General features: G+C 39.8%; 1 protein-coding gene across 1 annotated transcript in view; it reads left to right on the top strand.

Annotated features, from left to right (window-relative positions):
- The window catches only part of reln (reelin), a 610,589-nt gene that overhangs the window by 87,426 nt on the left and 505,711 nt on the right, over positions 1-17,452 (top strand). Inside the window, exon 2 of the mRNA XM_053678020.1 lies at positions 8,596-8,703. Coding sequence (XP_053533995.1) covers positions 8,596-8,703 — 108 coding nt within the window. The remainder of the gene's footprint in view (positions 1-8,595; positions 8,704-17,452) is intronic.

Below are 17,452 nucleotides of genomic sequence, written 5' to 3'. Positions count from 1 at the left end.
TCTGACTCTCCGTCATGTCTGGGTACGTGGAAAAAAACAGGGAGCACTGGAGTAAAAAACCCCGGCAGCGTGCGGGATCTCCATCATACTTCTCCGGCACTGGAGTGGGAGGGAAGCGTGGGGTCGGCACCGTAGCAGGCTGCGCAGCTTGATTTAACCGAGCTACCTGCTCAGTTAGGTAGGCGAGACGTTGATCATGTTCGCTAAGCATCCGGCCATGTCCCTCGATGGCGTTCGGCCAGCGATTTCCCGCTGCCTCCATTAATAGGCGAAGTATTCTGTCACCAACCTTGAGACGGTACGGAAGCAGGAGCGGGAGGCGGGTGAACAGAGTAGGATCGGGAAGTTCCGGAAGCGTAGTTGTAGAGTCAGCAAGGGTCAAGCGATCGGGCGAACAATACAAATGGGGATATCCAGAAAGCGTAGTCGAGACAAGAAGCGAGGGTCGAGGATTATAAGCAACAACGAACTAGATAAGCTTGGTAACGCAGCAAACTAAGCTACTGAGCGTATACTTTGCGTAGATTCTGGGTGGATGTCTTCCCTAAGTACTAGTGTGTGTGTGTGTGTGTGTGATTGGTGCCAGGTGTGTCTGATCAGAACTCCGGGGATGGTGAGTGCATGCGTGCCTGAGAAGTGAGTATTGCATCTTGGGAATTTGAGTTCTGATCGGACCGAGCTGTGACACGTGAATATTTTTAATAAACATGCATGAATTTTAGTAAATACAGACAAAGTGAATAGCTGAAAAATGACATTCAATATTGTAACACACAAAACAGCCAGATATACCTGTGTATTGCTAATCAAAGAAAACAATTTATTAATCAGACATCAAAAAATTCCACTGGAATTCTCAGTATATACAAGCTCATTAGAATTGTTCTGTTTGGAGGCTGTTACGCAAGGGAGAGGAATGAGATTCCAAAATTGAATCTGAACTGGACTCACACCCAATTGTTGTAGGACGCACTGGAGATCCCATGTAGCTCTGCTGTGAACAGACAGTGGACATATCTGAATATATGGCATTTCATTTCATTGGTATATACACATGTACTATATGATGCAGTCTGAACCATCAATTTCGGAATCAGTAAAATATAGACAGCAACTAGCTAATAGCTACACATTCCTGAACACAAGAAAGTGAACCACAATTTACTCATAATTTGAAACCTCCAAATCAATCATCAATATTCACAATAGGGTTGGAGTATGTATGCACTTTCAGTTATATGCATAGTGGAAAGGTTTTTGCTTTTCAAATGGATATAAAAACTAATGAATCAGTCAACAATGTTAAACAGTGGCACATTTTTATGAATGAGAAAAGAAAAAGAATCACAGAAGTTGTAGGTTTAAATTCTAGACTTAATCATAAACAATCACATTATGTTTCTTGCCACCTTTCCTGGCTGGGATATTTTTTAGGTAGCTGCCGATGGCCTCTCTGCAACTGGCAACAGTATATTCATGTCCATGGGCTCGTTTGGCAATATCTGTAACATAAATATCAACCAAAACATTCAGCCTTGGAATACAATAACAGAAAATGTCCAATTTCTGAAGGCAAAACTTTATTTTCAGTAGTTTGCAAAAGGAGCCATATACTGTCATATATACATTTTTTGTCCTTCACACTCACAGTGTACAAGGCGATATACTTCATCATAATCAGTCAAAGCCAGCTTCCCACCATTTGACCCTTTCAATGAAAACATACACCACAGGCTGTTCTCCCCGATTCTTTGGAGAATGGAGTGGACCGTCTCTCCGATGCTGCTCCTCCTTATTGTCTTCAAGTAAGCACGCTACAAGAAATGCAAATAAAAAACCTCTACAATACATGGTCCAACATAAGATACAATTCTGTCATTTAGTCACATAGGATTGTATGACATAATTTTGATATTATGATCAAAAACTTCAGTTTATGTAAACACATAGATTTATTATGATTTTTATTTATGATTATTATTCTGAGTCAAACTCCGGGTGAACATTAAAAAGGGTGACTTACAAAACAGTTGCGAAGTTTTCCTCTATTCTTCAGTTGTTCATTCAGATCCTCTAACTCACTGAGAGTTTTGAGAGGCCGTGGTAAGGCCACCAAGCCTTGATCTGCCTCTGGCTTGACATGGCATCACGTCAGCCAGCATTGTACGCAGGTCCTTTCTTATCTGACGCAGAGTGGTTTCCAACCCTTGTACCCTTTGCAGCATGAGTTGCGTAGTTTACATATGATTCATTGAGCTGCAATATGAACAAACTATTTATAAAAAATAGAATACATCTTTGTGACAAATTGTCATGCATCTGACCTATGAATATTCACAAAAATAGCACAAAGTACTCACACAGAACGCATAGGGGTGGACACCAGGAATGAGTCAATCTCTGTGAAAACTCCACTGCCATCTAGGCCATTGAATATCTGGTTATCCTGCCGTGTCTCCACATAGATGTTTTCTTTTAGGTGGTGAGCGATAAATGGAGGTGGAGAAGGGGGACGTGACACCTGCTTCTCTTTTGAGGCGTTACTTGACTTTTTCTTAAGTTTTTTTTCGTTCTGTTGCACTTTTCATTACCCCCCTCCTTTCCTCTGAGTCATCAGATTCCTCATTATCCGCTTCAGCAAGCATCCTCTTACGACGCAGTGCATTGATGTCTGTAGTCGAGAGATGCGCAGCTTCATCATGTCGTTTATAGTCTTGCCACCGGTTAGTTGCAGTTTGGAGATCTTCTGTAAGATACACAAAAGTTATTCATATGATTCAATAATACATAGTAAGTCATATAAAAAAATATGATGACTGTAATTCCTTCTTTCATTATTACACTGGGAAATGATTTTAATAGTAGACCATTCCATCACCATACTGGCATTAAGGGCTACCTTTTTACTGTATCGTTCTTCAGTCAGAACATGAAAGAGTCACTGGGTGTCATTTTTATTTCTGGATGATTTCATAAAGCTCACCAATACCATTATTTTAGACAATATAAAAGAGAAACAAAATGGTAGACAAACTGTTTAATCTGGACTCAGTTCCTTGTGACAATCATTAGCAGATTTACATTGGTCATGGTTCCAGACGTGATAGCAAGTTTTCTTTTGGGGGGGGGGGGGGGGGGGGGGGGGGGGTTGTTGCTGAAGTCAACTGAAAGCAGTATAGTCTACACTTCCTATGCTACGAGGTTTCACTTACTACAACGGGAGAGAACATAAACTTCATAATGGTTCCACTGAACATGGCTTGGAGGAACTAGTCGCGTCAGAAAATTTGGTGTTGGCTGCTCTTCGGGCCACGGGATGTAGTATAATAAACTCCGTTGAATGTTAATAATGTGATTGGAGTACTGAAATATATGTTCATCACTTTGAGTAACTACACAAAAAAAAAAAAGCACTATAGTCAGCATGTGACAATTCCTATATAATGTCCGCATAAATGAACATTATCCTGTACATTACCTCCTTATCTTCTTTAACCCATGACCAATGAACGATGGCAAATGGATCTCTTTCTTCCAGAAACTTGGTAACATAATACTGATAGGAATACTTGCGATGTCCATGACAGGCATCTGAAATTTTGTATATGTTGTTTTTACATTATTTTACATGATTTACATTGCTATTTATGTTAGGAAATGGAAATAAATACATTGTGCTGGTCCATATTGGAGATGAACTGACCCTGAAAAATCTTATTAGTGCCATGCTCAAATAAAAATACATCATGCAAAAATAGTTACTGAAGAATTTACTTAGGAATCTTTAATTGAAAATGTTCAATGTTATGTCGAAGTACCCAAATTATGTTGCAAGCAAAAACTGAGATCAAAATTATGACGATTGCCCCTAAAAAAAAAAAGAAAAAAAAAAGGTTAATAGTACTTAAACATCAAATAAAACTTTTTATTGCAGCTGGAGTGTACAAGCTAAAATGCCTTCAAGATTGAAAATATAATCTACTGCATTCCAACTAAAATTGATTGCACATTTTTGACAGAGTTTCGACTGTAGATTTAGTTGTAGCATTTTCACATGCATATGAAAAGTGTTAGTTAGATCTGCATTGAATCTGATGGGGAAATGTAGAAAAAAATTACTGATGCACTAGATCTAGTTCACGTGGAGAAAAGGGACAAATAATTCTACGATTTCTGTCATGCATCATTTATAGATTACCTTTCATTATGGGGAGGGGATCATGGCCTAATGGCCAGAAGCCAAGAAATATATTGATGAAATAATCATGCAAAATGTTATTACACAAACTGAAAATGACATGCAAATAACCTTGATATATTATATTACCTTTCAGTGCAAACTGGAACCTTTCTGCAGCCGAGTTACCAATGAATTTTGAAGATAATATTGCTTATTTCACACAGCGCAGAGAATCAATAAAATCCAATGTGGGTTAGGGACGATATCTGCGCATACGAGTGCTTAGCTTCATAAGTTTGGTTTTGTATGTTTAGTTTCCGTATGCAAGAGATTTCCTATTCCCGTAAATTGGAGAATACACTATCAAAAAATGAAATAAAAATAAATTAATTATTACAATTTTATCTACAAAATTCACAGCATTTACGCAAATTCGGCACTTTCGGCTACCCCTCAGCCCAGCCTGGTTGCTTGCTCCTTGCTCAGTGGAGCGGGCCCAGGAGCCGTACGAATCTATCCACTTTGATTGGCCAAAATTAGCCAATATATATATGTGACAAACTAAAAATTAACAAATCATATCTAGATATAGTTCTTTGAAATTACACAGCCGTAACTTCATTAATCAGTTTTTTCGCATAATTTCAAAGTAATATAGCGTTTCAAGAATGTTAACATTGTTCAAGCTTCTTTTCTACGTATATTCGACGTCGATTTTTTTTTTTCGTCAAGCCTCTTTTCGACTAACTGTACCTTTCAATTCAACAGTATGGGTTTGCTTGACTTTGTAGAGTGAGTGATTTTGGGTTTGCGTTTGGGATGAAATTTTGGTGAAGTGATTTGGGGTTGTGTTTTAGGTTTTATGAAAACTGTGTTATTTTCAGTGAAGTGTGATGCAACCAATTGTGTTATTGTAGAGTGGTGTTGAGACACTATTTGGGGAATGATTTTAGCATTTTGTGAAACGTATATAAGCAATTGAGAAAAATTTTATAATCACAGAAGAATGTAAGATCAAGAATAATGCCATTTCTATGTTGCAAAAATTATATTTCTTATGATATTTCATATTAGGAGAAATATGAAGCAAATATAATATAATTCAGTTTGGTTTTAGATGCTTTAGCATGTTTTTAGCTTTAAATATTCTTACCTCATTGACAGATAATCTTGCGTCTTTCTACTAAGACATACTTAAAATTAAAATTAGGGAACGATATCTGCCATCAGAAGAAAAATATTTCAAGTATGAAATGAATAAAAATGTCTAGAAATAGGTTTAATAATCAAATAAATATAAAGTTTAGTTTATTATCAATTATTATCAAGAATATTTGACAGATTATGTGTGCAGGAAAATGGAATTTGCCAGTAGGGAGTTGTGGGAAGTGTAGGGGAAATGGGTCTGTAAACACAGGAAGCGCTTGTCATGTTAAGCACGTAATGGAGGTTAGGATGGATGCAAATGCAGATAAGAGCTGTATTAGAGTAGAGACTGGCAGACAAAGCCAAAACATGAGACAATAGCGTGGTCAAAAATAGGCAATAGGTCAGGCGATCAGCAAATGGGCATAAACAAGGCTGAACAGGAATGGAGAAACGTGGACAAGAACAGGATCAAAACTATGACATAAAACACGATGAACAAATGCTTGGTATTCAGGAAAACTCAATACTTCACAACGAACAAAGAGACATGAGGGGTTTAAACACTAAACATTATCAGGGTGAATACAAAACAGCTGAGACTAATAAGGGCACATATGGGAAACAAACAATGACAATACAGGAGCAGAGACAGGACAGAAATCACATCAAAACACACGTGTCCGAAGTAAACAAAAAGTCAGTGTCACTGAAACCCGGAAGCACGCTCACACTTTCAGCTCGCACTTCGAGTTTCAGAGCGCGCCATGTGCTCCAGGGCTTAGCACAATGGGAAATTGTGACAGCACTATAAATGCATAGTACACACCTGCAATATAATTGCTTCATTGTAAATTAAATGAATCAGTCTCATAAATTAATCAGTCTCATTAAATCTCATTAAATGATCAGTCTTCTAAAATATATTTTAATTAAAAACAAAAAATATAAACGTTCAAATAAATCAAGATCATTAAAAACTCAATTTTAGTCCCTGGTTTGATCCTGAGCTTTTATTAATGTCTGGATGGAGTTTTGCATATTCTTCTCATGTTCCCTTTCAAAGGGTAGTCAACGTTGCATGAGCTTCACACTGTGGGAAGTGCCCTCAAGCATGACCGGTATCTAGAGCTTGTGTAACATCATGCCTATTTATAGGCCTGCCATGATCAGGTGATGTGGCAAATAAGTGTGTTGCATGATATAAAAATGGCACCTGTAAACTGAACAGTCAGCTTTATTATCTTCAGCAAGACTGCATGTCAGTCATTTGTGTAACACTTACAAAAAGACTGTTCATTTCCTCTCTATCTTTTCAAAAAAAAGATAATCATATCTCTTTACTTTTCTGTCCCTTTAAAAGAAGAGAAAAGTATGAGTGAGAGAGAATTAGTAATTGTGTCACGCCTTGCTTCTGTGCTGCTTTATTTCTTGTTCTGTCTGAAGGGTCTGGCTCTCCACCAGATTTTGGAGCTCGCATGATGAGTCCTCCTTCTGCTATGGAAAGTAAAAAAATTGCATACAATGGCAGTGTTGCAGGCCTACCAAGCAGACTTGCTGAGTGAGCTCGACATACGGTGGTGTTCAGCCAGTTCCTTCCCAGTCACGAGGAGTTCGCCTGGGCATCCACGAGTGGATCCCGGGCCAGTGATAGTGTGAGGGAGGCACAGAAAGCGAGTGTGCCCCCCCCCCCCCCCCGCAAAGAGCCAGACTGCTAATAGCCTGATCTGAGAATGATCATAAAGGCCATATAGTGATCCAGAGGGATGTAGCAGGGGATGTGAGGTTGTTAGGGCAGTTAGCCCCCAGTACTTCTGTAGTGCCTACCCTAGCCAAGGCTGTCCCAAGTTTTCAGACGTCTCTGGTCAGTGAGCTGTCACAGGGGGACAAAAATCTGATAACGTCACTAAAAGACTTGGCTCCTTCTACAATTAGAATCTACGTGGCCACCATTTCAGCCAGCCATGCCCCTATTGATGGAGCTCTGTGGGGCAACATCATCTAACACTGAGATTTATGTGTGGTGCCAGGCAGCTGAGGCCCATCTGCAGGCCACGCATACCTTCCTGAGATCTTTCTGTGGAAGGTCTGTCAGGTGCCCCACCTGAGCCTTTAGTGTCAGCTTCAGACTGCTGGTCCTGGCATCTATCACGCTAGGAGATCTACAAGCTCTCTCTGTTGCCCCTTCCTGCCTTAACTTGCCTGGATTAGCCAAGGCCTTTCTATATTCTAGGCCAGATTATATTCCTAAAGTGCCTACATCTGCTGCCCAGCCAGTAGTGTTGCAGGCTTTATGCCATTCTCTGTTCCTCACACTGGAAAAAGAGAAATTGCACCTACTGTGTCCAGTAAGGGCTCTCTGTAATTACATCCACAGGTCTGGCCAGTGGCGTAAGTCAGAGCAGCAGTCGGTCTGCTTTGGCCATGACAGTAGAGGTGATGCTGTCTCAAAACAGCGCATCTCTAATTGGATAGTGGAAGCAATCTCTATCGCTTATGAGGCGCGGTATCGCTATGCCTCTGGGTTTAAGGGCTCATTCCACTAGGTGGATTGCCTTCTTGAAGGCTTTGTTCAAAGAGGTAACCTTACAAGATGTGTGTGTGTTGGCGGGGTGGTCTATGCCGCACACATTCATTCGATATTACAGCCTGGATATACATTTCACCCGGAGCTCTAATGTCTTGCAGTGACCCTCGGGCTCAGATCTTTTAAACAGGATATGCCCTCAGAATGATGGAGCGGGTATTCTCGTATCCACAGCATGAAACTCACGCAACGGTGTGATCCCTTTGAAAGGGAATGTCTGGGTTATGCATGTAACCCTGTTCCCAGAATAGAGAACGAGACATTGCGTAGCTTTGTCATACTGGGGCACGCCTGTGAATTGTGTCTTCGTTTCATATAATCGAGGCTGAAGGCATGGTTCACAGATGCCATTTTTATATTAATATAAATATATATTTTTATATTAATATACGTGGCTTAATTGCCACGTCACCTGATCACGGCAGGCCCATAAGTAGGCATGATGCTACACAAGCTTCAGATACCAGTCACACATGAGGGTGCTTCCCACAGCATGTAACCCAGATGTTTGCATGGGTTTCTTCTGGGTTCTCTTGGTTTCTTCCCACCTGCTGGCAGGGATGTTGGCTATGCTACAGTAAATAAACCTTTTTTAGGTTTAAGCTTTTGATATTTTCTTTGAAAAAAATCAATAGAGAGAGATCTTTGGCCTCTTTTACTAATTATATGCTTCTCTCTGCAGTGACAATCTCCACTAGTTCATTCTTCGATGGCTTGCTGGTCACTGGTCTTTACACCTCCACGACTGTCCAAGCAGTACCCATCGCTCCTCCTGCTTCTCTTGGATTTGGTAAGTCTGTAACTGAAGCTCTGGTATCTGCAGGATTTTATCCATTGCTGAGCTGCCCCACATGATTGACTGATTGAATAATTGAATGAATGGCCAGGAATATAGTATAGCTGTTTCCAGGGCCAGTGCTATCTATGGGCAGGGTAGGTAAGTACCTAGGGCCTCGGGCTTGTAGACGGAGTCTCCATAACCGTCACATCACTATACACTAGTCCACCTTTCAAGATAGGCAGCAAAAGACTAGGCTCTTCATCCATTGGATATAGATCAATTGTCACTCACCTGTAGTGACACCAATTAATGTCACCGTTTCAAAGTGGGTCCCACCCTCTGAATGTATGAAGATATAGGGTACGATGAACAAAATGCAAAAATGCAACTTTTCTGCAGCTGACTGACTTAAATCAGTGAACCAAAACATCCTTCAGGGGCTGCTGAGCGAAAGGCTAAACAGGCACACAAAGAAATTGTATTCATCTATTTTGGAGTGATTGTAATATATTCTAAAAATAAACTGGGCCTTGTTCTGTCAGATTCATTTCGGTATAGATTTTTTGCCGGTTTATTCACAAGTTCACATGAGCGCAAGTTCCGTTGACGCGTCAAAATTGCCAAACACTTTGAATTCACGTATACAATGACATTGCATCGGGAGCTGACTAGCAAAATACTGAAGTAAAAGTTAAGAATTTTGTTAAGAATTTTATATTTAAAGTCAAAGAGAAAACACACTAGAGCATTTAAACTGTCTCTATGTCTAAATTACACTGATATTTACATTACTGCTTTAACATAATACTTCATTTTAGTTTTCAAATCATAAATGCTTGTTATATTTATTGAAAAATAAGCATACAATTTTATTTTAAAAAATGAACTATTCTTTCTGCTTAGTAGTTTGTCTCTTTCACTTCCACTAGCAGTTGATTTGTGTATATAGTGCATATTTAAGGTATTAAAGATACCTTATGACTATATTTATAGTCTATATTGGTTCAATAGCAGGGGGGAAATCCTGTCTATACCCAGCTAGGAAAAAATTAGAAATGCACTGATGTTCATTTACTGAAGTGTTGAACATGATGTGTTAATCTATGATTATTTGTTGGCAATGTAATGTTGTCTTATTTATTATTTTTTTATTTTTTTATTTTACTACATAGAGTAGGCAAAACTGGTTGTTATCCCAAATAGTGGGTGGGTGTGTTACTGTAAATTAATTAGTGAACAAATTACTGCCAAAAAAATCCTGGCTGCCTTAACATTTTTCGTTAGTGTGGCTTTATGAGCAATTTCTAATTAAATTGTAATAAACTGACTTAACATCAAGTTAAGTTAACATTTGAAAGTAATGGGGAAAAAAAAAACATGTCGTCAAAAGAGGTGTGCAGTGGGCCTCCAACATAAATTTTGCCAAGAGCCTCCAAATGTCTAGAAACAGCCCAGGCTGGGTTTTTTAAAATTGATCAGCGGGTGCAAAGGAACTGTATTCTATAAAGAAGAATATACTATCTAAGGGAGTAATTAGTAATAAAGGGGTCACAACCTAAAGCTTAAGCTTGTGGGTAGGGTTGGCAAGGAAAATTAACAATATATATATATATACGCATGCTGTGGCTCAGGTGGTAGAGCAGGTTGTCCACTGATCGTAGGGTTGGTGGTTCAATTCCCGACCTGCATGACTTCACATGCCGGAGTGTTCTTGGGCAAGACACTGAACCCCAAGTTGCTCCCGATGGCAGGTCAGTGCCTTGCATGGCAGCTACCATTGGTGTGTGTGTATGTGTATGTGTGTGTGTGAATGGGTGAATGAGACCCAGTGTAAAGCGCTTTGGATAAAAGCACTATATAAGTGTGCCATTTACCATATATATATATATATATATATATATATATATATATATATATATATATATATATAATATGCATGTTGAAGCTCGTTTACAGTTTGCTACAACTCATTTGGACAAGCCTATGAAATACTGGGAGAGTGTAGTCTGGTCAGATGAGAGTAAAAGTGAACTTTTTGGTTGTCCTACTACACACCATGTTTGGAGAAGAAATGGCACTGCACATCACCCTAATAACACTATACTAACAGTGAAGTTTGGAGGTGGATGCATCATGGTGTGGAGCTGTTTTTCATCGCATGGTACTGGCAGACTTCATATAATCGAAGGAACAATGAATGGAGACCTTTACCGGGAGATTCTTGAGAAGAATCTCCTGCCATCCACCAGGATGATGAAGATGAGACGTCGGTGGACCTTCTAGCAGGACAATGATCCAAAGCATACAACAAAGTATACTTTCAATTGGTTTTAGTGAAAAATAATCAAGGCGTTAGAATGGCCCAGTCAATCACCTGACTTGAATCCAGCTGAACAAGATTTAAAGATAATGTGTTTAGAAGAATGGGCCAAAATCACACCTGAATACTGTGGCTGATTAATTTCTTCATACAAGAAGCATCCTGCAGCGGTTATTAGAAACAAAGGATTATCCTATAATCCATTATCTACATTCCAGTTAGCATGTTCAATACTTGTTTTCTGTGTCATTCCACTTTATTACACAACTTTATTTATGTACTTCAATGTTGTGAATTCTTTAGATTTCAGGATTTCTTGAGTTAATCCCAATGTCTGGTGAAAATTTCATGTGAATAGCCTCATTGGAAATATATTTATTGAAAAAAAATGACGCGTCCAATACTTATTTCCCCACTGTATCAACCACCACGGGAGCCTCAGCTCTCCTACCATGTATCGAGTTGCACACAAGTGGTCTATGTGGGCACAGAAGCAGTTTCTATCACTAAGGCAAGTACATTTGCCTGAGTACACAAACATGGCAGCAGATTAGCTCTCCAATGATAGCCTGAACCCAAGGGAGTGGAAACTTTACCCTAAGGCAAGATCAGAGTTGGGTTTGCCATAACAGACCTGTTTGCTTCCAGGAAATTGACACATTGTCCACTGTTCTTCTTCCTGGGGAAGGACATCTCCCCTCTGAGCATAGATGCCTTCACACATCAGTGCCCTCAAATCCAGCATTATGCATGTCCCACATTCAGCCTTCTCCAACCTCTTCTTCAGAGAATGAAGGTGGAGAATGTGAAACTAATTTTGGTGGCCCCAAACTGGTCCCACATGGTGTGGATCTTAAACATTCCATCCTCCTTCACAGGATACCATGAGAACACCCACACAGGAAGAATCTACAGTCTCCGGCACAGAGCATGCTATTCCACCCCTTCACTCAGGGTCTCCCTGTAGGTGCAACTGGATGCAGAGAAATCTCCCACCACCATCAATACCATGGTGGCAGAAGTTAAGGCTGGGGGATCACAGTCGGGTATCACAAACTATCAGAGCATTTCTGTTTCCTGATATCTCAATTCCTTAAGGGGGCTCAAAGATGCAAAGAATGAAAAATAAGACCTACCATGCACCAGAGGGAATTAGATTGAGTCCTGACAGCATTACAGCACCCCCCATTCAAGCCCCTTAAACCTGTGGAGCTGAAATGGTGGTCACTAAAACTGCCTTCCTTCTGGCAGTAACCTCTGCCAAGAGGATTGGGGAACTCCTGGCTTTCTCAGTCCATCAAAACTGCTGTAGTATCATGAACTGCTGTTCATGCCAGATGGTTCAGGGTTTATACTGAACCCAAACCCAGCTTTTCTTCTGAAAGTGCTGTCTTTAAGCTACACCTAAACAAGTCAGTTGAGCTTCATCCATTTCTCCTTCTACAAGAAAGCAAGGGGATGGAACAAAAACAGTCACTAATTTACCTGATGTGAACATTATCAGTGTATCTACAGCAGACAAAGGTGTTCAGACAAACTGATCAGCTGTTTGTATGCTTTAAATCAGAATGTCAGAGCAAGCCATTATCTAAGGCAAGGCTGTTGTATTGGGTTGTGGAGACAATCCAGCTGACCTATAAGGAAACATATGGGCCACCACTGCTAAGACTGAGGGCACACATAACAAGAGGGTTGCAACCTCATGGGCCTTGTGCATCTTATTGCGTCTCTGAAGGAGATTTGCGAGGTATCCACATGGACATCTATGTCTACTTTTACTAATTTTATGGACTGAATGTTGCAACTAGTCATTCTTTTGGAGAGCTGGTGCTGGAAGCAACCAGGAATGAACATGTCATCTAGGCTGGGCTTCAGATCCAGCTGTGGTGTAATCCTTGCATCAGGCAGGATGATGGGTAAGGCCTCTCTATTTCCTTTCCATTCTGGCATCTTGCAAGGGAAGTCAGCTGTTGGAAGCATCTGGCTCATGACTGGAAATATGTGTAACCCCAATTCCTAAAAATTGGGACATTATGGACAATGCAAAAAAAAAAAAAAACATACAAAAAAGAGTCATTTGAAAATTCAATTCACCCTCAATTATATAGAAAACATATCATTTATGTTATTCATTATATGCGGGACCCGTTGTTGTCTTAATTTGCGCTTCATAATGCACCACACGTTCTCAATCAGAGACAGGTCAGAACAGCAGGCAAGCCATGCTAGCACCCGCACTCTGCTTACACAACCATGCGCTTGTAATCCGGGCAGAATGAGGTTTAGAGTCCCTGGAAAAGATGTCCTGGATGGCAGCATATGTTGCTCCAAAATGTGTACATATCTTTCTGCATTAATGGTGGCCTCACAGATGTGACATGATGCTGGCATTTGGACCTGATGCTGATAACAGCTTGGATGGTCCTTTTCCTCTTTGGCCTGGAGAACACAGTGGCTGTTTTGTCCAAAAACTGTTTGAAATGTTGACTCGTCGGACAACAAAAAAAAAAAAAAAAAAAAAAAAACACGATTCCACTGTGTTACTGTCCATCTCAGATGAGAACGAGCCCAGAGAAGTTGGCAGCACTTCTGGACAGTGTTGATGTATGGCTTCTGCTTTGCATAGTAAAGCCTTTAATTGCATCTGTGGATGCAGTGGTGAATGGTGTTGACTAACAGAGGTTTACCAAAGTATTCCCGATATACATTACAGACTCATGATGGTTTTTAAGACAGTGATGTCTGAGGGATCGGAGATCACGTGAATTCAGAAGTGGTTTTCTGAGATTTGACTAGATTCCTTGAAACTTTTAATTATATTGTGCATTGTTGAATGTGAAATGCCCAAAATTCTACCAAATTGTCTTTCGCGAATGTTGTTCTCAAAGTGTTTGATTATTACATGATGCATCTGTTGGCAGAATGGTGAGCCTCGACCCATCCTCGTTCTTGAATGACCATGCCTTTTTTTGGAGGCTGCTTATATACTTTGATTAGATATTGCCTCACCTGTTTCACATCATCTTATTTTAACTTGTCACTTCACTATTAGTCCTAAATTGCCCCTGTCCCAACTTTTATGGAATGTGTTGCATGCATCAATTTCAAAATAATCATTTACCTTCAAAAAAAATATGCAGTTGATTGGGTAAAACAACAATTACCTTATCTTTATGCATTTTTTGTTTAAATACATATCAGTAAAAGTACATTTACAGATCAATCCTCTTTGTTTTTATTAGCATTTCCTATACTGTCCCATTTTTTTTTGGAATTGGGGTTGTAAATACTATACATAGTTTGTCTGTTAATTGGACCTTCCCTTCGTAGTGTGTCTTTCAGAGTTTCCACATACACATATGGAATATATAATGGAGTTTAGAGATAGAGAACATTCAGTTACAATTTAACCTTTGTTCTCTGGGTGAAAAGGCTATCTCTCCATCTTGAAGCCACTGTGTGACATGTTCCGATCAAAAGTTAGCCCTGAATTCATCTCACTATGAGTGGGTTTTAGGACATTATTTAGGGCATGACAGCCAAAGCCTCTTAAAGAGTATCCATGTCACTAGAGCCATGTGGTCAATTCCCCGTACATATAAAATATGTAACGGAGTGAAGATACAGTCTCTTAATTCAGAGGACAAGTGTTATATCGCAACTGAATGATCCAAGGAGTTTGCTTCCATTATCTTAGGGTACTATCACTTGTCTGATGTGCTCATGTGACCCTTTAAAACCCATATGTGTTTGTTGAAGATCCAAGACAACAAAACCTTTAGTAAGGTCAGGAACTGATGTTGTGCAAGAAGGCCTGGAGTGCAGTCAGAGTTCAATTCATCTCAAATGTGATCAGTGGGTTTGGGATCAGGTCTATGTGCCACTACAGTTCTTCCACACCTACCTTGGCAAACCATCTCTTTACAGATCCCTATTTATAGACTGTCATGCCAGAGCTCCATGTGAGAAGAAAAAGAAAAACTTTCTGTAGATTTACCAGGGTTAGAGTTGCACTCAGAGCATTCAGACTATGTGTATATAGAAACTGGTTATGCAGCTGCTTAAGACAATTTTCTTGATTCACTATTCAGATTATGCAAATTACCTGGGTATTGCCTTTAAACACAAGCACTTTCCTTTAAGCTTAATAAAAAATTCATACTGCAAAGAGATGAAATCCGTTGATATCAGTTGTAACAGAATGTAACATTAAACAAGAGAATCATCCAGTTTTTTACTCATAGTTTATTACATTTTTCTATGTGTTGTAACAATGATATCTGATCAGCCAAAGAAAATGAATGTGCAAGACAATAAGAAGATACAGGTTAATAATGCGCTCTCAGTCTTTCTTCGCCGTGTTTACATAGTTTTTTTATTTTACAGCAACATAATCAAGCAATCAAGAAATGCAGCAAAAACAGTGCCTCCAAAAGTATTCACCAACCAGTGAGGTTTCTCTTTTTGCTGTTACAATGTAAGATGTATATGCAGTAGGATAGGATTTTTTATGCTTAAGTGAATATGTACAGAAATAAAATTAAATAAATTATCTAGAATTAATTATAATTATCAAGAAAAAGTCTGCACACCCCATGCCATTTTAACAAGCATGTGTAGATGTTTTATATCCAGTGTGCATTCCATACATTCTACCCTTTCAACAGCTATGATCTGCTAACATCCTTTAAGGTACAGACCAATAATAACTTTTTGTTTTACAAGTATTATGACTGCCTATTACTGTTATCTGTCTAAAGCTGTTAACAGTTTTGCCTTTGAGGCAAATAACAATTGTAATATATGTCTAGTAGAACTGCTGAGTTCTTCTCAGTTTACATTTACATTTAATCATTTAGCAGATGCTTTTATCCAAAGTGACTTGCAAATGAGAAAATACAAGCAAAGCGATATCAAGCAGAGAACAATACAAGTATTGCTACCATACAAGTTCCATTAATTGAGTTCCAGAAGAAGCAAAGTGCGCAGAGTAGAGGTGTAAGTGCCAGAGTAAATTATTATTATTATTATTTTATGGGTTGGTTAGGTGTTCACGGAAGAGGTGGGTCTTTAGCTGTTTTTTAAAGATGGTGAGAGATTCTGCAGTCCGGATTGAGGTTGAAAGTTCATTCCACCAGTGAGGAACAGTTAGTTTGAATGTTCCTGAAAGGGACCTTGAGCCACGCTGAGTAGGTACTACTGAGCGTCGGTTGTTGATTGATCGCAGATTGCGTGAGGGAACGTAAGCCTTCACGAGAGAGTTGAGGTAGGAGGGTGCTGTTCCAGACAAGGTCTTGTAGGTGAGCATCAAGGCCTTGAATTTGATTTGAATTTGTGGCTACAGGAAGCCAGTGGAGGGAGATGAAGAGGGGTGTGATATGGGTTCTCTTGGGCTAATTGAAGACAAGGCATGCTGCTGCATTCTGAAAAGTTTACCATGAACAATGTTCCTCTCACATGCTCCTGCACACCCAACCTGAAGCTCCTGACAATCAAATGCAACCTGTTCTATCTTTCATCTGAAATTTACCTCAACCAAAGTCAGTGCCATTTATAATCCATCTCAGGTGGACACAGACACTACCTTATGTGAACTGCATGAGGCTCTCACTCAACACCAGACTCATCACCAGAACTCTGTTCTTATGGTGGTGGGGGACGTCAACAATGCCAACCCCAAATGCACAGTGCAAAATTTCCACCAACACATCTGTGGATGATTCTGGATCATGGCTACACTCCATTCAAAGATAGCCACAAGGCACAGTCTCATCCACCATGTAGGAAATCGGACCATGTCATCATCTTCATAACTAGATACTAACAAGGCTGCTGTCTGATTGCAGGACACTCTAGATGACAGACTGGGACATATTCACTCGTAGCTCCGATGACGTTGACATGTTTATGGGAGTGGTTTTGGGTTTTATAAGGAAGCTGGTGGATGATCTATTCCACAAAACCACCATCAGAAGGATTCCCACCAAAGCCATGGGTGAATAAAAGCATCCTTGATGATATGAAGTCTTACACCACTGCCTATAATGCAGGGCTTGTCACCGGGAACATGGATGAATACAAGGCTGTATCTTACAAGGTGCACAGAGTTGTGAAGGAGGAAAAGCAGTGCTAAAGGAGGAAATTAGAATCACAGTTCCATCAGGGGGGCTCTATGAGTCTGCAGCAGGGACTGAGAATAGTATATTAAAAACACCATCCTTCATAATGGTGTCTCTGATTGACAACTTAACCACTTTTGCACTTGCTTTGAGGCTGCAGCTAACGGCACTAGCAGTGTTGACGGTGCTAACAGCATTACTGGCATTATGCATGTAGATTGTTTTAGAGTGGGAAACACTTTCCTTATCTCAGAGCACAATGTCAGGAAGGCTTTCAGGAGAGTAAACACCAAGAAGGCAACACGACCAGATGGTATCT

This window comes from Ictalurus punctatus, chromosome 4 (genome assembly GCF_001660625.3).
Source record: "Ictalurus punctatus breed USDA103 chromosome 4, Coco_2.0, whole genome shotgun sequence".
NCBI lineage: Eukaryota > Metazoa > Chordata > Actinopteri > Siluriformes > Ictaluridae > Ictalurus > Ictalurus punctatus.
Note: the sequence above shows the minus strand (reverse complement) of the source record. Positions and strands in the feature narration are given on the sequence as shown.